The sequence below is a fragment of the Dipodomys spectabilis genome, unplaced genomic scaffold (assembly GCF_019054845.1).
Source record: "Dipodomys spectabilis isolate Male_0828 unplaced genomic scaffold, ASM1905484v1 ptg000188l, whole genome shotgun sequence".
In the NCBI taxonomy this organism is placed as follows: domain Eukaryota; kingdom Metazoa; phylum Chordata; class Mammalia; order Rodentia; family Heteromyidae; genus Dipodomys; species Dipodomys spectabilis.
The window spans coordinates 4097419-4123566 of NW_024870865.1; the positions used below are offsets into that span (position 1 = coordinate 4097419).

At 56.9% G+C, this 26148-nt stretch overlaps 1 protein-coding gene across 1 annotated transcript; it reads left to right on the plus strand.

The window, feature by feature from the left end:
• The first annotated feature begins 213 nt into the window (after positions 1-213).
• Tnfrsf1b (TNF receptor superfamily member 1B) lies at positions 214-25749 on the plus strand. Its single transcript, XM_042695748.1, has 10 exons — positions 214-317; positions 12728-12827; positions 14933-15061; positions 15259-15408; positions 16067-16160; positions 16483-16712; positions 17520-17597; positions 18064-18098; positions 21833-22019; positions 24140-25749. Exons 1-10 carry the CDS (start codon positions 237-239, stop codon positions 24433-24435), a joined length of 1380 nt encoding a protein of 459 aa, XP_042551682.1. The 5' UTR covers positions 214-236; the 3' UTR covers positions 24436-25749.
• The last annotated feature ends 399 nt before the right edge of the window (positions 25750-26148 follow it).

Here is a 26148-nt window from a genome sequence, read left to right on the forward strand (position 1 = left end):
CGGGGTGGAGGTGCCCGACCCCGAGGCTGTCAGCGGGCGAGAGGCCGGGGAGGGCTGGGGGGCGTGCCCGCGGGCGCCGGCCACGCCCCTTCGCCCGGCCACGCCCCTTTCCCGCCCCCCAGCCGACTCCGGACTCGCAGCGGCCTCGGGCTTTCGCTTTCAGTCACCGACGCGGGGTCGGAGGCTGCGGAGCCTCGAGCCCGGGGACCCGGACCCGGACCGGACCGGACCGGACCATGGCGCGCGCCGCCGCCGCCTGGGCCGTGCTGGCCGTCGGGCTGCAGCTCTGGGCCGCGGCGCGCGGCGTGCCCGCCCAGGTGGGTGACCCGCTCAGCCGTTCGGGGCCGGGGGCGCCGGGGCGCCGCTGGGACCCGCTGGGGACCGCAGGCCTGGGACGCACCCCGGTTCCTCCGCGAGCCCCGGGGGCCCCCCACTTACCCCTGCGGGGAGGGACTGGGCCGGGGCGCGCGGATTCTCCTTTCTTAGAAACACCTGGGCTGCGAGTCGGGAAGCCGGGCCCTGGGGGCGGGGTGGGGGCTGGGGGGGAGGGGGTGGGGGTGGGGTGGGGGGAGGGGTGGGGGAGGGGGAGTAGCCAGCCGCTGCCCGGCGTCCAGTCAGGGCCGCGTCTGCTCTGGGAGTTTATTGAGCAGGACAGACATGCTCGCCAAGGGGCTCCAGAGACACGGAGGCCCCCCCGAGAATGGAGACACCCCCGTATTCAGCCTTCACCTCACCCTCCACAATAGCGGGGGGGGGGGGGGGGGAAGAGGGGGTTTGAGTTTTGTAAAGGGAGCAGATCCTTTCCTTTGAGGGAGTTCACTGTATGGTAAGGTAAGGTCAGCCCCCTTTCACAGAGAAGGGAAACTGAGGCCTGGAGAAGTCATGTTTCAAGGAAGGCATGGGAGGAGCCCTTCGTGGGCATCTTCATGGTGGGGCAGTGCGCCTACCGGCCCACCTGGGAGGGAGGAAGGTGAGGTGGCCTTGGCTGTGGTGACGGAAGGTGACTCAGTCACCACCTGGACCAGGAGACCCGTTGTCAAGGGCTGTCAGACCAGAACTGACTCACTCACTCACCGTGGGTTCCGGGAGGGAGCTGGAGGGGGCATGGTCAGGGGAGGTCCAAGGTGGCCTCTGGGTCAGGACTGTCCAGACTAGACCAGAGTTGAGCGATGTGCAGCTGAGTGAGTGTGAGGGCTGCGTGTGAATGTGGGCGGGCTGTAGTGCCCAGCCTGACGTGGGTCATGTCACAGGCGCTGGCTTTTGGAGGGAACTTGGGTCTGCCTGGGTTACCCTTGGAGGCCTGGTGACAGGGCAGGGGGACTGCCAGATGCAGGACTTTGAGGGACCCGCGGAAGGAGTTCTGGAGTTGCTTGAGGGATTTCTCCCCATTTCCTTCCCTTTCAGACCTTCTTAGTCAGCTCTGACTCTTGCTGCCTAAAATACTTGCTATGAACTGTTTAGCTGACCTGTCCCTGTGTCTTGCAGCTTGAACTCAGGACCTGGGTGCTGTCCCTTAGCCTTTTCTGCTCACTCATGGTGCTTTACCACTGTTTGAGCCATAGCTCTACTTCTGGCTTTTTGGCAGTTCACTTGGAGATAAGAGTCTCATGAATGCAGTTCTCAGATCTCAGCCTTCTGGGTAGCTAGGGTTACAAGGCGTGAGCTACCAGCGCCTGGGCGCATTGTGTTGTTAAATCTGGTTGTGTCTTACCCAGGTTGGTGCATAGAAAGGTCCTGAAAACCAGGACTGTGGGTTCCTCCTCCTGGCTAGCAGTACCATACATAGCCCTGAGGTTTGGGACCACCTACATGTTGTGTCGGGTGCTGTGCTAGAAACTCTGCCACAGCGTTGAGCTGTTAACCTCCTTTCTAGCAGCTTTTACAAGGTGGGTGGTTCCTGTTGAGAGGTGGGAAGGGTCTAGAGAGGTCATGCCATTTCCTGAGCCCAGGGGGCTGGGGGTGAGGGTGGGGGTGATGAGGGGGTAGGATTCGAATGCGGTCTCACCTGACCTAAAGCTCTTTTCCTACACCCTCCCCATGCCTGCGTCCCACCCCTGCCTGCAGTCGTCACCTCTAAGTGGGTTGGAGACTTTGCCTCTTTCAACTGCTCTGTCTGCCAGCTAGTGTGGACTGCATTGTTTTATTCATTCATTCATTCATTCACGAACACCAGTGAGGCAGGCAGGATTGGCGAGGGCTGGGTGCCCTCTGATGGAGCCACACTGCTGCTAGCTAGTCAAGACCTTTCCAACCCTTGTGACCTGAGCCCAGTAAGTATTACATAGATCTTGGGGCCCTGGCCCAATGGCTGAGTGACCCTTCATGGCCCTTCCCACCCGTGCTTCCCAGAGGAGTAGCCTGGGTGGTTCTAGAGGATGGGAAGAGTTTGCTGCTGGCTGTGGTATGTGCGTATCATGTTCGCTCCATGCTGTCTGTCACCTCGATCCTCAATGTTATGCCCAGCTGGCTGCTTTTCTATTGGTGAACATGCTGCACATGCACACAAGCCTCAGGACCGGCACACCCCTTTTCCCTTTTCCCTTGAGTGCTCCTCTACCGCCATCTCCTGAGCTTGTCTCCATTCTGCTCAATGCACCCTGTAGCCTACAGTAGCTACCTGCCAGCTGCTCTTGCTCACCTGATGTGCCCATTACAGCTGTTGGGCAATGTCCCTTGCTTCCACACACTCACTTCACTTGTGACAATCAGCTAGTGAGAAACATGAGGAACAGGAGCTCCTGGTTGGAGATCCAGTACCTGCTACATAATCGGCTTTCAAAGGAGATTGAACGAGCTGGGAACAGTGGCTCAAGCCTGTAATCCTAGCTACTTGGGAGGCTGAGATTTGAAGGATTGAGATTTGACGCTAGCTCAGGCAAAAAGTTCACAAGTTCAACCAATAAAAAGCCGAATGAGGTGTGTGCCTGTCACCCCAGCTAGAAGGGAGGCATAGGTCTGTGGGCCAGACCATGAGGCAAAATGAGAACTTATTTGAAAAATAATGAAAGCAAAAAGGGATAGAGGGAGTGGCATAAATGGTAGAGCACCTGGCCATGAGTTCAAATCCCACCCCCTCACCTCCAAAAAAGAGCTTGAACATATATTTAAAAAAAATTATAATGGCCTCATTTGTGTGTGTGTGCGTGTGTGTGCGTGTGCGCGTGTGCGTGTGCGTGTGCGTATGTGTGCATGCACATATGCTAGTGCTGGGGCTTGAACTCGTCTGGACACTGTCCCTTAGCTTTTTTGCTCAAGGCTAGTGCTCTACTACTTGAGCCACAGCTCACTTTTGTTTCTTGGTGGTTAATTGGAGAAAAGGTCTCCATAGGCTTTCTTGCCTGGGCTGGCTTCAAACTGATCCTCAGATCTCAGCCTTGAGTAGCCAGCCGCTGGTGCCTGGCCTGACCTGATTGTACAGATGAAACAGAAGAGTTTGATAGGCCAGCGGGGGTGCTGGCTGGGTTCCATCTTGCCTGTCTCTCTAGGGCCTTCCTCTGGTTTTTCCTTCGTGTTGCATGAGGTCAGCAGAGGCCAGAGTCCTTTCCCTAAAGTGCTCACGCCTCCATGTGCCCGCTCCGGCTGTCTGCTGGAGGTGACTCAGGCCTCAGTGGGCATGCAAGTATTCACTGTGGCTTCCAGACATGCTCTCGCTCTGCTGGGGGGGGGGGTGAGAGGAGGGAGGGTGGGGAGAGGGAGCTTCCGTGGGGCTGGGCTGTGTCCCCCTCCACTGCCCATCCTGCTGCAGTGCTGGGTTGCTGGGACTACAAGTATTTTATAGCCTGTGGCAGCTGCTCAGCTGGCTGGCAGCTTTGTGGGCAGGGGGCCAAGGCAGGTACCACAGTCAGCTCAGAGTCTCTGATAGCCATGAGGCCCTGAATCTTGGGTGGCAGATCTTCAGTTGCCCACAATTCCTGCCCAGCACCCCACTAGCAACTTCCTTCCTACTTGCCTTTTCCTGCTGGCTTCCTGCCCCATCCAGTGCCCCGACCCACGCTTCCCCTGTTACCTGCTCCATGGTCTGGCCTCAGGCCCCCACATGGTCGCCACTTTCTTACCTTGCAGAGGTGTATGTCATTTGGGGTGAAGAGGGTGCTTTTGATAAAATACAGAGGGGTGCAGGTGGTCTCTAAACCTATTTGTCTCTGTGGGGCCGAGGCTCTGTGTCACTCTGAGGGGGAGGGAGAAGCCCCGTGGGGCTCTTCTGAGCTGTCCCCAAATGCCTTCCAGGAAGCACAGAGTGAGTGGCTCTGAGGAAGATCTGGGTGTTGGGAGAGTGGAGATCACGGCTAGCTGTGTGGTCTTATAAGTCCCTTAACATCTCTGGGCAGAGGCCTCACTGCCGGTGAAAGTATGACTGGCCTGCTCTGAGTGTGCCTGACAGTGAGGTGGGGCTGGGGTTCCAAGTCTCCCCAGGAATGTCTTTGTCCCCCAGCATGTCATCTTGCTCACCCCAGTGCCACTTGCTTTCGCTGAAATTATTTCCCTGCTTGGGCCCAGTAAGACTTTGTGGCTGCCAGTCCCCTCTCGGGAAGCTGCCGCATCAGCTGAAGCCGCAGGCAGAGCTGGGGCTCTTGGGGCACCGCTCTGCTGCTCTGTCCCGCAGCGCTTCTCACAGGCCTGCAGCTAGCTCCTTCCCCAGATGCAGGGAGCGTGTGCAGGTCTGTGGCAATGGGCTGGGGGTCTGCAACCCACAGCCCGACGTAGTCCATGAGCACAGAGGGCCTTTGTCACGTCACTGGCACAGTCACCTGCCCCTTGGTCGTGGTTCTGCGTGGGGTGATTGGTTTGCCCCCCCCCCCCACACCCTATCCCTGGTGCCCACACCCTTTTTCCATCGTGACGCCTTGTGATGTCACAGCAGACGGTGACACTGCTGTGGTTTGGAGGGGAGAGGAGGAAGTGTGTGCAGCCCAGTGAATCTGTGTGTGTGTGCGTGTGTGCGTGTGTGCACGTGTGTATGCCCACACCTGTATTGGGCCTTCAGCTCCCCGCCTGCCACTCTCTCTTAGTTTTTCTGCTCTACCACTTGAGCCACACACACCTCCGCTTGCAGTCACCACGTCTGGTGACTGACTGTCCCTGCCACACCAGTTGTTGGTTGTCTGAAGCGGCTGGAGGGCCAGTTCTCAGGCCCTGGGCGAACCTGCAGCCCTAGTGACTGAGTTCCACAGGGAAAACTGACAGCACAGGGTGACTTTTGTTCCAGAGTGCTAGGGTCCTTCAGATGCCCAGGCAGAGACAGAGCAGGAATCCCCAGAGCATTGTTTCTGGCTTGGCTTTGATCTCAGCCTGACCGAGGCCCTGACAGTCAAGCTGCTATGGCCGCGGATTCAGGGAATTGAGGCCTCTGAGGGGAGGGCCAGGTGGCTGGCAGTATTTGGGGACATCTCTAAGCTTTCTTGCTCAAGGATAACACTCTATTACTTTGAACCACAATTCTGTTTCTGGTTTTTAGGTGGTTAATTGGTGATTAGAGTCTCACAGACTTTCCTGCACAGGCTGGCCTTGAACCATGATCCTCAGATCTCAGCCTGAGTAGCTAGGCTTACAGGCATGATCCACAAGCGCCTGCCTATTTTTGATTTTTTTGCTGCTTAATTGGGGGTAAGAGCTCTTGGATTTGTCTTCCCAGGCTGGCTTTAAACTTGGGTCTTCAGATCTTAGCCTCCTTCCAGAGTAGTTTGGATTGATTACAGGCGTGAGCCACCAGCCCATGGCTCCTGTTTACAGATGACAAAATGGCGGGACTGGAAGGTGAGGTTATAATAGGGTGTGGTGTATGTGTGGTCCCTGGAGGGAGGGGGTGGTGGGGAGTCAAGAGGTAACCCAGGAAGCTCGTGACCCGTGACCCTGTCCAGGTTTAGAGGTCTCAGAGAAATGATGGCGGAAGAAGCGTTGGGCAGAGGCATCAGCTGGTGGCAGGGCACAGAGGAGGGGTGCAGGGGGCCAGGTATCAGAGAGGTAACTGGGGAGTTGAGGACAGAATGGTGCAGATATCTATCCACAGGGCCCCCCCGTGCCCAGGATCCCTGCTAAGGAGGCTGTACTCTGCCTGAGGCAGAGCTGAAGGAAGTGGTGTGTGTGTGTGTGTGTGTGTGTGTGTGTGTGTGTGTGTGTGTACACGTGTATGTGTACTGGGGCTTTAATTCAGGTCTTCTTGCTCTCACTTGACTTTTTCCACTCATGGCTGGTGCTCTACTATTTGAGCCACACCTCCATGTTTTGGGCTTTTTGTTGATTAGTTGGAGATCAGAGTCTCAAGGACTTTTTCTGCCCAGGCTGGCTTTGAATCAAGATCTTCAGAAGTCAGCTTCCTGAGTGGTGAGGATTACAGATGTGAGCCACCAGTGCTGAGCTGCTGGAAGGTTCGAAGGAGCTGAATGCAGTCTTGGATGCTGGAAGGACCTGCATGTGGTCTTGGATGTTGGAATAGCTTTGGTTTCTCTGTAAATGGGCCTAAGACTGTGAACGAAGAGGGAGGAGTATTGCTGGTGAGAGTGGCCGGTGTTAAGGAGGAGACTGACAGGAGGGGACAGTGTGGTGGAGGCATTCTCTGTTTTACTAGACTGAGCTTTACTTGGAAGCAAGGGCTATACCCCAGCATCTTTTACCCTGGCACACAGCACAAAGCTTGGCCCCAGGAACTGGATCCCAGCCTGGGCTTCCTGTCTGGCCCACTTACTTCTAAACCAACATCACAGGCAGCAGCTGGTGGGGTGGGGTGGGTCGTGTCAGCCTGGCTGCCTGTGATGTGGTAGCCCTTTCTGACGTGATGCTTTTGTCTCTGATGGCAGACAGGCCCTGCTGCGCGTGGCATTGCTGCAATGGCCTGTCGCCATGTGGCTGCACCCCCACGGTCCCCGGGGCTTCAGTCCCAAGGCTCCAAGGTCAACACTCAAATGCCTCTGCCACCCCCTGTCATGCCCCAGGGCTCCAGGACCGGCTATGTAAATGCTGTGGTTTCTCTATTGCTTGAAGACACCTTCTATCTGTGCTGGGGGCTCCTGGGATCCTTGGGCAGATGTTTCTGCCTGTCCCCACAGCTGGAACATCTGCCCCAGGCCAAGAACAAGGACGAGGAGGAAGAGGAAGAGCTGGAGGAGAGTACAGACTGCTCTGTGTAAGAGAGCAAGGAGACTTGGAAATTAGTAGCCGATGCAGGCTCCTGGGGTCTGCCATTTAGGGCCCTTTGGGTGAGCCTCAACTCCTCTGGCATCTGATCGGGTCACTGTCCCCTCACCACAAGGGAGGGGCCCTGACCCCTGTGCGGGTCTGCTCCAGGACTCAGGGGCTTTGCCATAGGGCTTATTGGGTCCGTTTTTTCCTCATCTGCCTCTCCCTCCCAATGCTGTCCCCTGCCTGCCTCCACTGGCAGAACCAGGTGTAGGAGCTCTTGGGAGGTTGGCCAGGCTGCTGGCATCTGAGAGGAATCTGGGACACAGGAAAGCTGTGAACCTACGCATGGAGCTGGGGAGCATCTCCCCTTCTGTCTCCTTGCCCAGGCCGATTCTTTCATGATCTGTTTATAAAAGCGCCTCCACCTTGCTGTTGTTGTTTTTTGGTACCAGTCCTGGGCTTGAACTCAGGGCCTGGGCACTGACCCTGAACAAAGGCTGGCGCTCTACCACTTGAGCCACAGCTCCATTTCTGGCCTGGTTTTTTTTTTTTTTTGGTGGGCTGGCTTTGAACCATGATCCTCAAATATCAGCCTTCTGAGTAGCTAGGATTACAGGTGTGAGCCATTGGTCCCTAGCAGATTCAGGGATAACTTTGTTAATTCATTTCATCCATCATCATCCATCCATCTCTTTATGTCTCTACATAGCACCACCACCAGACCAGATCATTCTCTTCCTCATTATTACTACCATTATTGTGGTCATTTATCATCTGTCCATCCTTTGACCAAAAGCTATCTACCTGTCTGTCTATGTCTTGACCTAACCACATCCCTCTCATCTATCTGATTTTTTTCAGTTCTCTCCCCATGGGATCAGAAATCTGCACCTGTTCAGTGAGTGGGTCACCCCACCCATATTTTTTGGAGTTTCACATAGGCCCTATATTTGGAAAAGCGGATCTGTTAAAAATGCTGAGTGAGCCCAGCGTAGTTCATCTTAACTTCCTCCTTTTAGCGTCCCATCCCCCATGCGGTGGGTGGGGTGTCCATCCGAGCCTCCCCTGATTCAAAACAAAGGACCAGAGGCCTCTCTAGCCCTCCATTTCCCAGAGGCTTCCCTAGCCCTGCGTTTCCCAGAGTCCATTGCCACACTGTGGGGACCTCTGAGCCCCCCTTATCTGGCTTGGTTCCCTGCAATGCCCCCTAGCCAAAGTTCCAGCTCAGCCCCTGCTCTGGGGAGCCCTGCTGGGGGCTGGGGGGGGGGTGTGACCTTTTGTTCTGCTCTGTGTAGGGGCTTTCTGTTCCTCATTGTTTGGCCATGACAAAGTTGTGGTTTGGTGGTTTTTTTTTTTTCTCTCTACCCAAAAGGATAAACAGGTCTGGAGACTGGAGGGAGGGCTGACCCCCTCTGCTACACCGAACAACAGGAGGGAGACAGGGAGGGGCCTCATTCAAATGATGTTGGGATCCGAAGGCACTTTGGAGGGAGGAGGCTGGAGGGGTCCAGCTGCTGCTCCATGAACAGCTTGGCCCAGGCATGGCCGGCCCTTTCCCATCAGGCTGCTCCGGCCCTGCCGGGAAACCCTGCCCCCATCCACCTCCACCAGATTTCTCTCAGCCCAGTGGAGCCACCCACCTGGTTCCACCGTCCAGGGCACTTTGAAGAAGCCTCTCGCTGCCCTGGGGGGACGTTGTTTGAGGAAAGAGGCAGCTGAGGGGGGTTGGAGGTCCAGTTTGTTTGGGGACCCTGTTGAGGAGTGGACAAGGACTGTATGCAGCAGTTAATATTGTCTGTAGAAGGTGCCCTGAAGGTCCTGTGTTTGTAGGGTACAGAGTTGTCATTGTCACCATTGTCTCCTATCCGCCCCCCCTTCCCCACCCCAGTCTCCCCTGTGGGCCCCTCCCGGGCCCTTCTCGGGTCATCTTTATAGGGTCGGATAAGCAGATCCTGCCTGGCAATGGTGTTTCAGAGCTCTGGGGAAAGTTCCTTGCTGACTTCCTTGTTAGTGGCACAGCCTCCTGGGGCCAGAGACCCACACCACCGAGGGTGGAGAGTGGCTACCCCAGTGCCTTGGGACAAGCAGTGAGGCCCCACACAGGGGTGGGGGTGGGGCTGGGGCTGACTCTTGTTTGTTTTAGGTTGTTGAAACCGGGTTTTGCTATATGATCCAAGCTAACTTTGAACTCATGATTCTCTCACCAAGTATGCTGGGATTCCAAGCGGGCACCACTACGCTTTGCTTAGGTGGCCCCCTCTGTATAGGGCACCAGAGAACTCTCTTGGGTATTGGATTAGGGAGAAATACTGAGTGTGCAAGTGCACCTGTGCGCACAGTTATGCACGCTTTGACTGTGTACATGGGAGTTTATAGTCTAGAGGGAGTTTCGGTTGTTCTGTTAGACTCTGAGTACCACATCTCCTCAAACCCTGTCAGAGCTGACTGACCAGAGCAGGGGTAGCCTCAGACGGGCTGACTGGCCAGGCCAGGATGGCAGGTGCAGTCAGGTTTAGGCTTGGTGGTCCTGGTGCTCAGGCCAGAAACCCACCTCTGCCAGACGTGATATTGGGAGGAGGCCCCTTGGGTAGGTTGGGACTGCTCAGTACCCTTCCCTGCCAGGCTACAAGCTGGGCAGAAAGGCGTCCAGCTACAAGGGCTCCCCGACCCCGAGCAGCAAAGGGGAAGACCGGACTGTGTGGCTCAGGCCTGAGCAGGGCCTGCCTGTCTGAGAAGCTCCCTTAGTGGATATGTGGAATTTTGTCAGACAGCTCAGAAATAGCATGGGGACAGAATTCCCCAGAGGACCCACAGCAGGGAACTCTGCTGCCTGGGTCATCACCCCTGATGGCTTCCAGCTGTTGGCACTGAGTTGCATGCAGCCAGGCCTGTCAGTACTGCTTGTTGGGCTCAGCAGAGGAGACAGGCAGGGCCAGGCCGCCTGCATGGCAAATGGCCAGGTCCACACAGGCTGGAGGTGCCAAGTGTTGTAGCTGCCAGATCCTTCTGATTGACTTGGTGTGGGTGTGGGTGGGTGTGGGTGTGGGTGTGGGTGTATGCGTGTACCAGTACTGGGACTTGAACTCAGGGCTCTTGCTTGGCTTTTTCTGCTCAAGGCTGGTGCTCTGCCACTTGAGCCACACCTCCATTTCTGGTTTTGTGCAATTAATTGGAGATGAGAGTGTCTTGGGCTGGGCGCTGGTGGCTCACACCTGTAATCCTAGCACACAGGAGGCTGAGATCTGAGGACCATAGCAGGAAAGTCTGTGAGATTCTTATCTGCAGTTAACTTTCCAGAAATCTGGAAATGGAGCTGTGGTTTAATGTGGTAGAGTGCTAGCCCTGAGCGGAAGAGCTCAGGCCGAGTGCACAGGCCGAGTTCAAGTCTCATAACCAACAGCAACAACAAAGAGTGTCTTGGATTTATCTCCCTGGGCTGGCTTCAAACTGCAGTTCTCAGATCTCAGCGTCCTGAGGGCTCGGATTACAGGCGTGAGCCACTAGCACCTGGTTTTCTGACTGGCTTCTTTATAACTGTTGTCCAGGGCTACTGGACAGTACTCCACGCTGCCTGTTAGATATTTGAATATCTTCTGTGTCGCCATGTGTTAGGACTGAAGTCCAGAGAGGTTGAGACACTTTCCAAAGGCCTTCTGAGGGTGAGTGGTAGAATGAGGAATTGAAACTTGGTCTTCTTGCCTCTCTACCCCTCTCCAAGGAGAGGACGGTACTCCTTCAATAAACATTTGTGTCATTCCTGTCACTAAACATTTATTATGACCATGTGATTGCAGCTGGCTGGACAATGGGGCCTCAAGCCAGCTCCTGGTCCCTCCCCTGGTCCTCTCGGGGTGACGTCTGTGCGACTTCGGGCTGTGCGTACACCTTCTTCTTTGCTTGTGTAAACACACACAAACCTCTGAATTTGCCTGTGGAGGAGCCTAGCAACACTGAGCGAGATCACATCCCATCCTGCTGTGGTGGTTCATTCATGCTCACATCCTGGTGGTGGTGGCTCATTTATGCTTGTACCTAAGGGACAGCTTTTTTTTTTTTTTTTGATCGGTTGTGGGGCTTGAACTCTGGGGCTGGGTGGTGCCCTGAGCTCTTCAGCTCAAGGTGAGCGCTCTACCACTTGAGCCACAGAGCTACTTCCGGTTTTCTGATGGTTCATGGAGTTTCCTGCCCGGCTTGGCTTTGAACAGTGATCCTCAGATCTCAGCCTCCTGAGTAGCTAGGATGACAGACGTGAGCCACTGGTGCCCGGCTGACGGGTTGTCTTTTGAAGGAAGGCTGGAGCTCAGGGATGTGTGGCTAGTAGTCCTAGAACAGGCCCCGTGGTGGCTGTCACTGTTGCTCTACAATCCAGTGGAGAGAGAGAAACTCTGTGTCTCTTTCTAGTTGTCTATGTTAGAAATGCTGATTTTTTTTCCCCTCTCTCTTTTGACTTTTGGTGGTACTGGGATTTGAACTCAGAGCCTTGTGCTTGCTAGGCAGATATTCTACCAGTAAGCCATGCTTCCCGCTCTCTTCTCTTTCATCCCTTGCTTTGCTCATTCTTTATGGAGGCCCACGGCACAGAGATTGAAATCTTGAGCGGTAAAGTTTGACAGGACAGGTGTTTAAATCTTTCCCTGTCACTTGCTGGCTCTTGAGAGCCATCTTCCTGTTTCCTGGCCCAGGCTAGGCCTGCAGCCCAGAGCCCTTCTTTGTCTGGCCGTAGTGAAGCCTCTTTGGGGTCACACCCTTGTCTGAAGTCCAATCTCTGGAAGCAGAGCCTGAGGTTAGGATTTCTGTGCCTGTGATTGACAGGGGAGGACTCTCAAGGGGAAGGGGTGGGACAGCCAGAAGGGGCGGGGCCAGCAGAGGCCAAAAGATTCTGTCAACTTGCCTGGCCAAACTTGGGATGAGGGATTAGTCTGTCCCATCTTAAGGCTGGAAGAGGGCTGGGAAGCTGGCTCAGTGGTAGAGGGCTTGCCTTGCATGCATGAGGCCCTGGGTTCGATTCCTTGGTATCACATAAACAGAAAAAGCTGGAAGTGGTGCTGTAGCAGTAGCCTTGATCTGAAGAACTGAGGGATAGTGCTCAGGCCCAGAGTTCAAGTCCCCCCCCCCCCCAAGCTGGAGAGCCCTTGTCACCCAATGTAGCAGCCTCGGGGGACAAGCACCCATCTAGAATGGTCTGCTCTAGCCAATGCGATTTCCTGAGGGCCCTGGGGTGACACATGTCTGAAACTGCAAGTTCAATGATGGCACACCACCTGCATCGCTGGCACAGGCAGCTCTGGTTGGAGGGCCTGGGCAGAGGGCAGCTGTGTACCCAGGACTTTGATTGTCTGCGGCCAAGGCCACTGCCTTCTACGCAGCCTCAGAGTTCAAATCTTCCCGGGGAAGGCCTGTGCTTCCACCTGCAGACATGAGTGTGCTGGACTGAGGAGGGAGGCAAAAGAGAGTCAGACACTCCACATTCAGAGAGAAAAGTCCCATCCGTGGCATCTGGCAGGGGGGAGGGGGGGGGGGGAGGCCAGACATTGGCAGGACTAGGCCGGTGTCAGAGGTGTAGCATCCGGGCACTGCCCTGTTCATGGCTGACCTGCCTTCCTCCTAGCAGGTGACTTCGACGTCCTACTCCCAGAGCTCTGGAAACAAGTGCCAGAAGGAAGAATACTTTGAAAATAAGGTCCAGAAGTGCTGCCGCATGTGTCCCCCTGGTGAGGGGCACGCTGGAGTCCTGGAGGGGGTGCGGGGGGGGGGGGGGCCGGGCTGTGGCTTCGACTCTCTCTCAACTCCGTCTGGTGGCATGCATTACGAGGCCTGCGCTGGCTCTTGCCTCTGGGCCTTTGCCCAGCTGCCCCTTCCATCTGGCACACTTCCTAGCTTCTCTCTCTCTAATTCTACTCATCTTTCAACCTCACTCACCCGTCCCCTCTCCCTGCCCTACACTTCCCAGCTGGCTTGCATGCAGCCTGGGGCACCTCATGTTTGCATGATCCGCGTGGTTGCAGCCTGGCGCCTCTAGGCCTGAGACTGTGGCTTGGTCTCCACTGATCTCCCAGCACATGGTGTGTGCCTGGCACATAGTAGGTGCTCAGTGTCTATTTGAACTTGTGGGTGTATACTATACCCACTCTACAGGTTGCCTCCAGACTCTGTCCATCCAGCCATGTTCACACCTGCACTCACATCTATAAAGCCCTCGGGTGTGTTCTGTTCCATTGCTGGGACTGGACAGAGCTCAGGACGCAGGAGCCCTTGCCTTCTAATGGAGACAAATCTCCAATGGCTGTGTGGCCCTACCTGCCAGAAAGTGCTGGAAAGAAAAATCATAGTGGGGCAGGGCATGCTGTTTTATGTGGATAGTCAGGAAAGGTGTCTCTGAGCAGGTGACATTTGGGCAGAGCCTTGCAGGAAGTAAAGGAGCAAGCTGCATAAACCCATGAGGAGTGGCAGGCCAGCAAGCGCAAAGGCACTGGGGTGAGAGGTTTGGTGAGCTTGAGGCCTAGCCAGATCATTGAGTGTGGCTCAGAGAGGGTGACGAGTGTGAGAGAGGAGGAAAAAGAGCAGGCCGTGGCAAGGAGCTCAGATTTTATTCTAGAAGAGTCTGGGAGCTCCTGGGACAGTAGCTTCAGATGTGGGTGAAAACACAAGGCCCTCTTTTTTTTTTGGCTGGTCCTGAGGCTTGAACTCAGGGTCTAGGCACTGTCCCTAAGCAGCAGCAGCTGCTGCTTCTGCTGCTGCTGCTGCTTTTCTTCTTCCTCCTCCTCCTCCTCTTCCTCCTCCTCCTCTTCCTCCCCCTCTCCTCTCCCCTCCTCCTCCTCTCTCTTCCCCCCTTCTCCCCCCTCCTTCTCTCTTACCTCCCCCCCCTTCCTCCTCCTCTTCTTTTTTGGTTGGTTGTGGGGCTTGAACTCTGGGCCTGGACACTGTCCCTGAGCTCTTCAGCTCAAGGTGAGTGCTCTTGAGCCACAGCCCCACTTCCTGGTTTTCTGGAGGTTAATTGGAGATAAGAGTCTCTTGGAGTTTCTTGCCCAGGCTGGCTTTGAACCATGATCCTTAGATCTCAGCCTCCTGAGTAGCTAGGATTAGATGTGTGAACCACTGGTGCCCGACAAAATTAGGACTTTTTTTTATTGGTTGTGGAGCTTGAACTCTGGGCCTGGGCACTGTTCCTGAGCTCTTCAGCTCAAGCAAGCTCTACCACTTAAGCTACAGGGCCATTTCCCCTAAACTTCTTTTGCTCAAGGCTAGTGTTCTATCACTTGAGCCACAGCGCCACTTCTGGGTTTTGTTTTTGTTTTTGTTTTCAGTTGTGGGAGCTGAACTCTGAGCCTGGGCACTGTCCCTCAGCTCGTGAGCTCAAGGCTAGCGCTCTACCACTGAGCCAACTTCCCAGCCCCCACTTCTGTGTTTTGAGTGGTTAAGTGGAGCTAAAGAGTCTCACTGGTACTTTTCTGCCCTGGTTGTCTTTAAACCATGAGCCTCAGAGTCTCAGCCTTCTGAGTAGCTAGGATTACAGGCATGAGTCATGGGGACCTAGCAGGGAATTTCTTACTGCCTCCTTTTCCCTGTAGCTCCTACCCCTAGATGGAGAAATTACTACCAATTGTCAAGAAGAAAGGAGCTGTAAGGGAATTCTTACTAAAGTGTGATTGACTGCTTGGTGGGGGGGCGGTTTTCAGAGGTAGGGGTGGAGTGATGGCTGGGTTGGAACAGTACCATGAGTTCCCTCTCATGGGCTTGGGAACTGTGGACCCCTGGCTGAGCCCAGGATCCTGGGAGAAGCTCCACCCTGCTGAGACCTCCGGTGCTTGCTTTCTAGGCCAGCATGTGGAACATTCCTGCACGGAGACCACTGACACGGTGTGTGTGGACTGCGAAGACAGCACCTACACGAGGATCTGGCACTGGGCCTCCACGTGCCTGAGCTGCAGGGCCCCCTGCGGCTCCGGTGAGTGACTGAGAGAAGCAAGGCCCCAGCCTCCTCCCTCTGGCCTCCTCCTTGTGGCCTCCTCCCTGCCATCACCCCACACTCTGATCCCGCTGACCGACCCTGTGGCTACAGCCGCATGGCCCCTGTACCGGGAAGAGGCTGGAGCAGTCAGTGTGGAGACTGGAATGACCCTGGCTGCCTTCTTGCTTTTCCAGACCAGATCGAAACTCAAGCTTGCACCCGGAAGCAGAACCGGGCCTGTATCTGCAGGCCGGACTTGTATTGCATGCTGGGGAACCCTGACAACTGCAAGCTGTGCGTGCCACTGCGCAAGTGCGGCCCTGGCTTCGGCGTGGCCAGGAAAGGTATGGGGCTGCGGGGGGGGGGGGGGGGAAGGGGGGTCGGGGAGGGGGCTCTGCCTCACAGGCGTCCTGGCTGTGTCCGGACACTGACCAGCCATCGCCAGCGGTGGCCGGTGCATTGGTCCACACCCGCTCACCTTTCATTCTTTGTGTCACCATACCTGAATAGGCACCCACTGTGTGCCAGGGCCTGGGGACCTAGATATGGACCAGACTAAGCTCAAAGCCGCTGGGGACGGAGGAGACAGTGACCTCCTAGCCTAGAGACTGGCCCTGTGCACGTGTGTGTCCATGTGTGTGTGGGTTGTGTGAACATGCACACGTGTGCTTAGGAATGGAGGTATAGCTGGGCGCTGGTGGCGCACACCTGTCATCCTAGCTACTCAGGAGGCTGAGGTCTGAGGATCGCGGTTCAAAGCTGGCCTGGTCGGGAAAAGCCTGTGAGACTCTTACTCAGTAAACCGGAAGTGGCGTTGTGGCTCAAGTGGTAGAGCGCTCGCCTTGAGCTGAAGAGCTGAGGGACAGCGCCCAGGCCAAGTTCAAGCCCCGTGACCGACAAAAGAAAAAAAAAAAAAAAAGAATAGCGGTACAAACAGAAGTGACGGGCCCTCAGCTCCGGGCGTGCTGGAGTTGTCCGCAAGCTCTTTTCTTTCTCTTGAAGGAACTGCGAGCAGAGACGTCCTATGTACCGCTTGTACCTCTGGAACATTCTCCAACACCACTTCATCCACGGACACTTGCAGGCCCCACCGCGTGTGAGTGCCAAGCCCTTGTTTGTGAAGGAGCAGAGCTGGGGGGGGGCTTCAGGGGAGAAAGTCTGCTGACGCCGGCTTCTCTGAGGGTGGCACAAGGGTCCTGGGGCAGGCGCAGGTGCTGTGAGCAGAGGAGGCCTTGCTGAGCAGTGCAGACTGGGCTGGGTCCAGTGTCAGGGAGAAGAAGCTGGCGACAGGAGGGAGCATCCCCAGAGGGAGCGTGCATGCCTTCCCCCTCGCCCGTCCAGCGTCTGGCCCTCTGCTCCAGGATGAGTCAGGTCTTCTTCAGCTTCTCCTCCTGACCACCCTCCTCTTCCTCCTCCAGCTGCGCTGTCCTGGCTGTCCCTGGCAATGCAAGCATGGATGCCATCTGCCTGTCCTCCACCCCGGGCGCAGTCCCAGAGGCGGACCACACATCCCAGCCCCTGACCGTGGGACCCCAGCCTGTGGAGCCCAGGACAGGGCCCAGCCCAGCGGCGAGCACCTCCCTGCTCTTCCCCCATGGCACCAAGCCCCCGGCTGAATCAAGCAGGACCAGCATCTCTCTTCCCATTGGTAAGTTAGGAGAGTTCCTCCCTCCTCCTCTTTCCTTTGCTTTCACCTCTCCCCTTTCCTTCTTGTCCTCTCCCCACCCCCCTTTTTTGTGGTACTGGTCCAGAGGCTTGAAGTCAGGGCCTGGGCACTGTCCTTGAGCTTTTTTTTTGCTCAAAGCTAGTGCTCTACCACTTGAGCCACACTTCCACGCCTGACTTTTTTTAGTGCTGATTTGTAGAGAAGACTCTCCTGCCTGGGCTGGCTTCAAACTGTGATCCTTAGATCTCAGCCTCCTGAGTAACTAGGATGCAGGCGTGAGCCTCCAGTGCCTGGCTTTGTCTCTCTTCTTCCCCTTCTTCCCCTCCCTCCCTCCCTCCCTCCCTCTTTCCTCTCCTTCCTTCCTCCTTTTCTTCCATACTCCCTTCCTCTTCCTGTCTTAGTGGGTCAGATGCTGCCGTGTCCTGGGACACTGGGGGCAGTGGACAGGTAGGTCTCCTCCTCAAACCTGGTGCCCTCATGGAGACTAGAATTCCTGCATGGGACAAGTTGGGTCCTGCTTGCTATTTCTGGTCACATCGTTTGGCTGACAGTGAGCCCACAGGCCTGGTTGACTTCTGGTGATCTCTACTGGGGGTGGACTGAGTGTCCTGGGCCAGAAGTGTCCCATGTGACGGGTGGCCCCAGGCTGAATGTGGCCAACAGGGGTTCGACTTGTCGTCCAGTTTGAGAGCCTTGGGCCTAGGCTGGCTTCTCTCTGGCAACACCTCCAGCTGCCTTGGGCATGGAGCCCTGGCAGAGGGAGGAATTCTGTGTCTCTCTTCCTCTTAGGGCTGATTGTGGGGGTGACAGCCCTGGGCCTGCTGCTGGTGGGATTGGTGAATTGCGTCATCCTGACCCAGAAGAAAAGTACGTTTCCTTCCCTGCTTCCTTCATCCCGTTTTTTTTTTTTTTTTTTTGGGGGGGGGTGGCGCAGGGGGCAGGGGGTCTAGCACTGTCCCTGCTTGGGGGCAGCTTGGAGTCTAAGGCACAGATTCTCTCAGACCTTAGTGGGGCTGCTGGAAGGCATGGAGGGCGCTGGACTTGGGGAGAACTCTCCAGAAAGCGGCAGCCTGGGCGCCGGGCAGCTGTCCGTGGTTGGAGTGAGTGCGGGGAGGAGGGTTTAGCCCATGGCTGCCCAGAGGTGGGAGAGGAACTGTGCTGTGAGCTAGAGATCTGGAAGGTTCTTCTGGGCATCGTGTGTGCCTGGTGACAACAGCTCCCCAAGGCTGGCTTCACCCCACAAGCTCCGCTTGGGCCCCCAAAGTCCTCCTGTTAGAACAGACTGGCCACAGGAATGCCACTCCCTGACCTGTCTCCTCTCTTCTCTTTCTAGAGAAGTTTTTCTGCCTACCGAGAGAAGCCAAGGTGGTGAGTGTCCCTCAGCCCCCACTTCCAGCCTACTTCAAGTCAGACAGTTATGGCAGTCAGTTCTGTGTGGCCATCCAGGCTGGGGACGTGTGCTCAGCCCTGGGTGGCCCCAAGACCCAGGTTCCCACAAGGCTTTTGAAATCAGACAAACTGGTTTTTGTTGTTGTTGTTGTTGGTAGTTGTCTTGGGGCTTGAACTCTGGGCCTGGATGCTGTCCCTCAGCTGTTCAGCTCAGGGCCAGTGCTCTACCACTTGAGCCAAAGAGTCACTTCCGGTTTTCTGGTGGTTTATTGGAGATAAGAGTTTCACGGACTTTCCTTGCCTGGGCTGGCTTTGAACCGTGATCCTTAGATCTCAGCCTCCTGAGTAGCTAGGATGACAGGTGTGAGGCACTGGCACCCAGCTGACAAACTTGTTTTATCTCCTGATTTTAGGGAGGGACAGGACCTGCCCCAGGCCACGCAGCCCCCAGTGCCTTTGCCCTGCTCGGGGATATTTCGGTTCTCATCCCCACCCCCACCCCCTGTGGCCACTTCAGTTCCTTGGTGCTGCCCGGCGGTGTGCAAGTGCCCCGCTCCCCTCGGGGTCACCCACTCTCCCAGCCAAGTGTTGCCCCATCAGTGGCCTGGGAAAGCTCTGGGTGCGGCCCCCTGGCCCCCACTTCCTCTTCCCTTTGCTGAGCTTACATTCACGCAGTGGAGCCACCCAGTCTCTGCCGGTGGAGAGCGGCGTGCAGAGCCCTTTGCGGGGCGGGGCTGGGAACCCCTGGGGGGGGCACCCCCAGCCTGACTGCACCATGGCCTCCTGCCCCTCCCTGTGGTGTGAACACCCCGCCTCGGCCTCGTGCAGTTGTGGTGCTCAGGGGGACAGAGCCAGGCGGGCCCCTCACTGTGGCTCATTCCGTGCCCTCACCCATAGCCAGAGCAGGGGGCCCCAGCCTCCCCAGCGCACCGATGAAGAACTGAGTCTCAGGAGCTCCGCTCGCTCCCGCCAGGGCAGATCGCTCGGCCCGTGCTGTCACTCAGGTCCCACAGTGGACGTGGCCAGGGGCTGCCCTACTCTGCCAGGACTGCCCTCCCTGTGTCCCTCAGCCCCCAGCCCCGCCCCTTGCAGGCCTGGGCCACACCCCCTTGGGTCCTGAGCTGGGGCCCAGACGTGATGCTGCAGAGCCAGGCTCTGGGTGGGACCAGCCGTGGGCCATGCCTACACCCCCCCCCCCCCCCCCCCCGCACACGCTCACGCAGGAGTGCATGCTAGCAACCAGTGGGAGCCTTTGTCAGCGACTAAACAGATGCAGTGCCGGGCTGGGCAATGTTGTTTGTGCTGCAATACACAGGCCATGTGATTGATTATTGACCCAATTTCACAGTCCAAGACCCATGGCCCAGAGAAGTTAAGTAACTTCCCAAAGGTGGCACAGCTGTTGGGAGCAGCCTAGGGTTCCCTGGGAGCATCCCCATCACCCTGCACAAACCTCACCACTCTTTTTTTCTTTTTTCTTTTGTCGGTTGTGAGGCCTGAACTCTGGGCCTGGGCGCTGTCCCTCAGCTCTTCAGCTCAAGGCGAGCGCTCTACCACTTGAGCCCCAGCTCCATTCCCCACTTTTTTGGTGTTTAATTGGAGGTGAGAGTCTCATGGACTTCCTTGCCTGGAACCACAGGCCTCAGATCTCAGCCTCCTGAGTATCGAGGATTACAGGTGTGAGCCCCCGGTGCCTGATTTAGGATTCTTTCTGATAAGTTCTTGCCTCTTTGCCCGTGTCCTGGATTCCAGTCCTATTGTCCACTGCGTTCAGGGCCGGGATAGCAAGCAGGCACCACCATGGCCAGTCTTTTTTCCTCCTGTGATCGGGTCTTGCAGGCTGGCCTTGATCCGTGCTCCTCTGGATCTCTGCCTCCTGCTGAGTAGCTAGGATTAAAGAGTGAACCACCAGCACCTGGCCTGGGGTCCTGTTTTGCCTGAGCCTCTGCAGTGCTCCCCCTACTGGGGCTGGGGAACAAGACCTCGTGGCATCTGAACTTTGCAGCCGGTGGGGGAGGAGGCAGTGGTGACCTTTGAGAATTTCTGTTCCGCCTGGCTCTCACCTCCAGCAGGGAGGCGGGGCCCAGGCCAGAAAAGCCCCTTCTTTAGAGGTTGTGACTTTGACATTTGGATGCTCGTCCCCCCTCCAGGCTGGGGGTGGGTGGGTCTGGCCCGTGGTCCAGTGCTGGCTGGGAACTTGGAATGTCCTCCATCACTCCTGAACTGGGGGACCTGGTCTGCCAGGCTCCAAGGGGAGCAAGAGGGTGCTATGGGCAGCCTGAAGCTCTGGCACACTGGCCTGGCTTGCTCATGCGCTCTCCATGACCAGCTGTGTGATTCTACACACAGGACTCTCCTCTCTGTGCTTCCCTGATCTTGAAGGGATTCCAGCCCCCAGTCTCAGGCTGTGGGTTGGGCAGGCCTCAGATAACAAAGCTCAAGCCTCTGGGCAGCCACCAGACCTGGTGGGCGGGGCCAGGAGCAGGGGCTGCAGTGATTGGCTGGTGGCATCTCTGCCTCCTAGGCCCCTCACAGCTGGAGTTGTATCCCACACTCTGGAGGAAGGCCAGGGGTCTTAGCTCACAGGAAGGAGGGAGATGTGGGCCCCCCCCCAAGCCCATTCCTGCAGCAAATGCTGAGCCTCTGCCTCTCCCACCTGCCCCCACCATGTATGGCACGGCCCACCAGCAGATCCACTTATGCCACGGATCATGCTCACCCTGGCGGTCCAGGTCAGGGTCAAGGTGAGATCGCAGCCATCTTTTTTCTTTCTAGGATCCAATGGTCGCCCAGAGCCTCAAGGGAGGCCCTCAGCCAATGTCTGGTCAGTGTGAGCAAGCTTAGAGAGGACTCTTGTCATGGCTTAAGTGGTAGAGTGCCAGCTTGAGTGAAAAAGCCAAGAGGCAGCACCAGGCCCTGAGTTCAAGCTCAGTATCAGCACAAACCAGTCAAGCAAACAAACAACCAGAAACATGAAAGCCACTCTTGGTTCTTGGGCTGTATGGCCTTGGCCGCGCCTTGTCTACTTCTCATTGAATAAACTCCTCTGTGGGATTTCCTATGTTACTGTCAACAGGCACTGTTCTGGGCATTTGATAAATCACTCTGGTTTAGCTGAGTGCTGGTGGCTCACACTGGTAATCCTAGCTCTTCAGGAAGCTAGATCTAAGGATCATGGTTTGAAGCCAGCCAGTCCAGGCAGAAAAGTCTGTGAGACTCTTATTTCCAATAAACTGCTCAGAAAAGGCTGGAAGGGGTGTAATGGCTCAAGTGCTAGAGAGTTAAATCTCTCTGGTTTAATCTTCATAATGATCCTATGGCATAGCTTACTAATTCCCTTTCTAGGTGAACACACGGAGGCACAGAAAGGTTAGGTGACTTGTCCAAGGTCACACAGCAAATGAATGATAAGAGTTGAGATCTACCCTCATATGCTCTGGATCCAGAATCCATGCTTTTGGCCACACTCCTGGGACTGATGGCGACTTTAGGAAAGTGACTTTTCTTCTCCTTCCTGCTAAATGAATGAGGCTGAGTCGCCCGGTCCTCCTAAACCTCAGCCTCCCACAGGGCAGCTGGGTGCTACTCAGACCCCAAACCACGGTGAATCAGAAGCGTGTGGCAGGGGCAGACACGTCACGTAAACTGTGAGGCTTGCGTGGCAAAGGTGGCAAGCAGGGACTGGGCGCTGACCTCTCTTCTCGTCCTCCCAGCCTTACCTGCCTGCCGAGAAGGAGCAGCAGCACCTGCTGACCACGGCCCCCAGCTCTAGCAGCAGCTCCCTGGAGAGCTCGGCCAGCGTGTTGGACAAGAGGACACCCCCTAGGCACCAAGTGCAGGCACCAGCCACGGACAAGGCCACGGGGCCCGGGGAAGCCCGGGCCAGTGCCAGGTGCTCAGGTGAGAAGCAGCCTGGACTGAGGATAGGGTTCTGTCCCCTGGGCGGCAGTGGCTCACGCCTGTCATCCTAGCTATTCAGGAGGCTGAGATCTGAGGATTGCGGTTCGAAGCCAGCCCAGGCAGGAAAGTCCATGAGACTCTTACGTCCAATTAACCACCAGAAAACCGAAAGTGGCACTGTGGCTCAAGTGGTAGAGCGCCCACCTTGAGCTGAAGAGCTCCGGGACAGCACCGAGGCCCAGAGTTCAAGCCTCTTGTCTGACTAAAAACAAAAACCCATTGGAAGTTGAGAAGACTACCTAGGAGGGAAATGCACATGGCGCCCACCTTCTCTGTAGAACGCTGCAGCCCGGAAGCTCAGCCCGCTGCAGGGCCTCATGCTTCCTCGGTGGTCCTGAGGTTCAGAGGGAGCCTGGGCTCCCGCTGTTAGCCAGTACGGTGGTGGAGGACCCCAGGGCGTGTTGCTACTCCTGGAAATGATCCACTGTCAACATTCTAAGCGCAGTGCGCCACCAATGTCAAGTTGAAAGTCAAACCATGGTCAGTTGCTGGGCTTATGCATTTCTTTTTTTTGGGGGGGGGGAGGGGTCAGTCCTAGGGCTTGAACTTAGAGCCTGGATGCTGTCCTTCAGCTTCTTTTGCTCAAAGCTAGCACTTTACCCCTTGAGCCATAGTTCCCCTTCTGGCTTTCTTTTTTTTTGCTGGTCCTGGGCCTTGAACTCTGGGCCTGGGCAATGTCCCTCAGCTCCTTTTGCTCAAGGCTAGTGCTCTACCACTTGAGCTACAGCGCCACTTTCCCCTTGTTCTGTGATTAATTGGAGATAAGAGTCTCACGGACTTTCCTGCCCAGGCTGGCTTTGAACCAGGATCCTCACATCTCAGCCTCCTCAGTAGCTAGGATGACAGGCGTGAACCATAGCGCCCAGCTCCAGCAGGCTTCTTAACCTCCCTGAGCTACAGTTTCCTCCCCCGGAGATGAGTCATGGCACCTCCTTGGCAGGGCTGGTGAGAGATGAGTAAACTGGGCCCTGCTGGGCACCTGCCAGTCTCCTGGCCTGACCGCTGCGACCACCACCACACCCCGTTTCCCCCGGCAGCCTCGTGCTGCGCTGCCGTGGCTGCCGTGCCCGCACCCCGCTCTGCCTGCCGCACCCCTGCTAGCTGACACCCCCCCCAGGAGCCCCCACTCAGCTCCCACTTCTGTTTTCCTCCCAAACCCCGCCCTCCTCGGGATAATGTCTTGCTAGACTGAACTGTGACCCAGGGCCTGAGCCAGTGCCTGAAGCGGAGCAGGTGGCCCTGCATGCTTACGGAATGAATGAATGAATGAATGAATGAATGAATGTGTCCATATAAACCAGTTCCTTCTGGCGTCTCAGCCGCTTATACCATGTCAGGTGGCTTCCTCCTTCGCCCTGGAGCAGGAACCTCCCCCCTCCCCCCTGCCCCAGCATCTGCCTGTCCCCTCCCCCCTCTGCCCTTCTCTCAGCTGCTTCTCCCTGGCACCCCTCCCTCGCTCCTTGGCCTCACCTTACTCTGCTCCCTGCTGGCCCCTCCCACCCCGACACCCCTCTCCGCCGTGGGACTGCGACAGCCCAGAGCTGGGCCCCGCCCGCCCCCACAGTCTCCTTCATGACTGCAAAGGCCATGGGGGACACTGGGTGACATTTGGGGGTTGTGGAAACATGGGGTGCGAATGACTTCCTGGCCCTTATGAGGCTGCTGTGGGCCTAGCAGGTTGGCCGGCTCCATTCTTCCCCAGGCCTTCCTCTTCAGGGTCTGGGAGGGAGTCAGCCGCCGGGCTGGGCCCCAGGCTGCCCCAGTAGGTCTGGGCTTTGCAACTGCTTGCACTCAGGTCCTCTGCAGACCTTGGTCTGCTTTAGCTAATTACTCCCTTACAACTCTGGCATGAATGGGCTTGGTAAAGGCGGGATGCTGTTGTGTGCAACTGAGGCATACAAGAACAAGTTCCCCAGCAGGACTGGGCTAGAAGCTGGGCTCCTGGCCCCTTGCTCTTTCCCATGTCTTAATTTGCCCCTGGGCACAAAGCAGGCTGCAAAGACAGCCACCCTCTACTCCAGCCTCCCCCTAGACTGACACCTCCCACCTGTGCTTTCCAGAGTCCCCCGGTGGCCACGGGACGCATGTCAAAGTCACCTGCATCGTGAATGTCTGTGGCAGCTCGGAACATGGCTCAAGTTGCTCTTCCCAGGCCAATACCACGGTGGAGGACCCAGATGCCAACCCGGTGGGCTGCCCAGTGGTGGCGGCGGCAGCGGCGGCAGATGAGCAGGTCCCCTTCTCCAAGGAGGAGCGCCCCTTCCATTCCCATACGGAGACCCCAGAGACTCTGCAGAGCCCCGAAGAGAAGCCCTTGCCTCTCGGCGTGCCTGATGCGGGCATGCAGGCCCGTTAACCTGGCCGGTATAGCGCGTTAACACAGAGCCGCTCACCTCCAGCAGGGCAACCCTGCCAAAGGGCCCCCAGGCCTAGGCCTCCCCTCCTCCCCTGGTGCTGGGGCTCTTTCTGGGTCCCTTCTGTGAGGACCCCTCCACTGGGCCTGTGAACTGGGGTGCTGGGGCTCTTGGTGGTTTTCTCTGGGGGTCTGAGAGGCTGGTTGGGGAGGAGGGCCTGTGTGTCACCCAGGAGGAAGGACCATGCTTCCCCCCGAATGCCGGGACTCCTGACTGGCCCCTCTGCGAGGCCCAGCATCATGGGGTACGTGGAAGGCACACCCCTGTAGGACCTGGGGGTCCCTCACGTTTGCTCAGGACTCCAAATCTTCACTTCTTCTGTCTTGTCCTTTGGAACCTTGGTGGGAAAGAGGCCCAGAGGGCCCTGGCAGGCAACCCTTGCCCCGGGCTGCTGCTGCCCAGTGGGACTCCAGGCCCTGGGTTCCAGCCTCAGTACCACAGGGCAGGGATGGGGAAGCCAACAGAACCCCCCCCCCCCACCAGCCCGTTGCTGCCTGCCTGGTTTGTATTGACCTTCACTCTGGGGCACCCCGACTCCAGCCTTCACCGGGGCCACACCTCATCCTGACAGGGAATGGCCTCCACTGGAGAGGTCCCAGGCCCTGCTCCCATCTCGCTCCACCTACCTCAGCCTGGATCTTCCTCCTCTAGCGCTGCGTTGCTCCCTCCCGCGTTCCCGGTGTCTCTGGTCCTAGGGGGAGCTGCAGAGCCTTTCTGGTACTGAATGAGAGAGCCAGTTTGTGTCTGTGTTGCATGTTACGGGTCTGCCCAGCCCACGCTGTCCAGTTAAGTGGCCCACCCAGAAGAGGCTGCAGCCAGTGGTTTTTCCCAACAGAGTTGGACTTTTCCCTATTAGCCCATCTGGTTCCCCCAACCCATGCCCTGATCTGGAAAGAAGGGGTTGGGGGCCCTATTCAGTCTCAGGTACTTGGGTTGATCCCTTGTTTGTGGAACTTGGCTGCAGAAACACGGCCGTAACCATGGAGACAAAAAGGCCTTCCACTTAGAGAATCAGGGTCTCAGACTTGCCCACCATTGGGTCCTGTGTGGCGGTCGGGAGTGTGCCCCCTGGTGGCCAGTTCTGGAAGTACCTTGGGTCTCTGGGATTGCTGAACAGAGCAAGGGAACCATACATTGGAAAGACTTTCTGAGTGTGGCCTCCATTTCCCCTGCTTGTGTTGATCCAAGACGATGAGAGTTTGCACTGGATGCTGGACAGCGTTTGTTCTTATAAATAAATGTTGTTGTACACGTTGGTCCCTGGCTCTTGCTGGGGTCTGGGGTGGCCATTGGTCTTGCCATCCTGCCATCAGTTTGTGTGAGGAGAGCTGGGGCCATGGCCAGCACAGCCCAGAAGGACTCCCCATTACAGCTGCACTGACTGAGAGCCGGGCAGCGCTATGGCTCATGAGCTTCTGGCCAGGACCAGACAGACAGCCTCAAATGCACCTTGCCCCTGCTCTCACCCACGCCCGAGCTCTTCAGCCTGCTTTGGATGGAGGTGGGGTTATTGCAGGACTGCGCTTCACAGCAGCCTCTCCTCTGGAGAGCAAGGCTCTGCCTCCAGGAGGTCCCGAGTGGACAGCAGTGCCCATTAGCTCCAGTCCTGGAGGGCTCCGGGAGCACAGAGGAGGCAGGGAGGCGGCAGGGCAGGG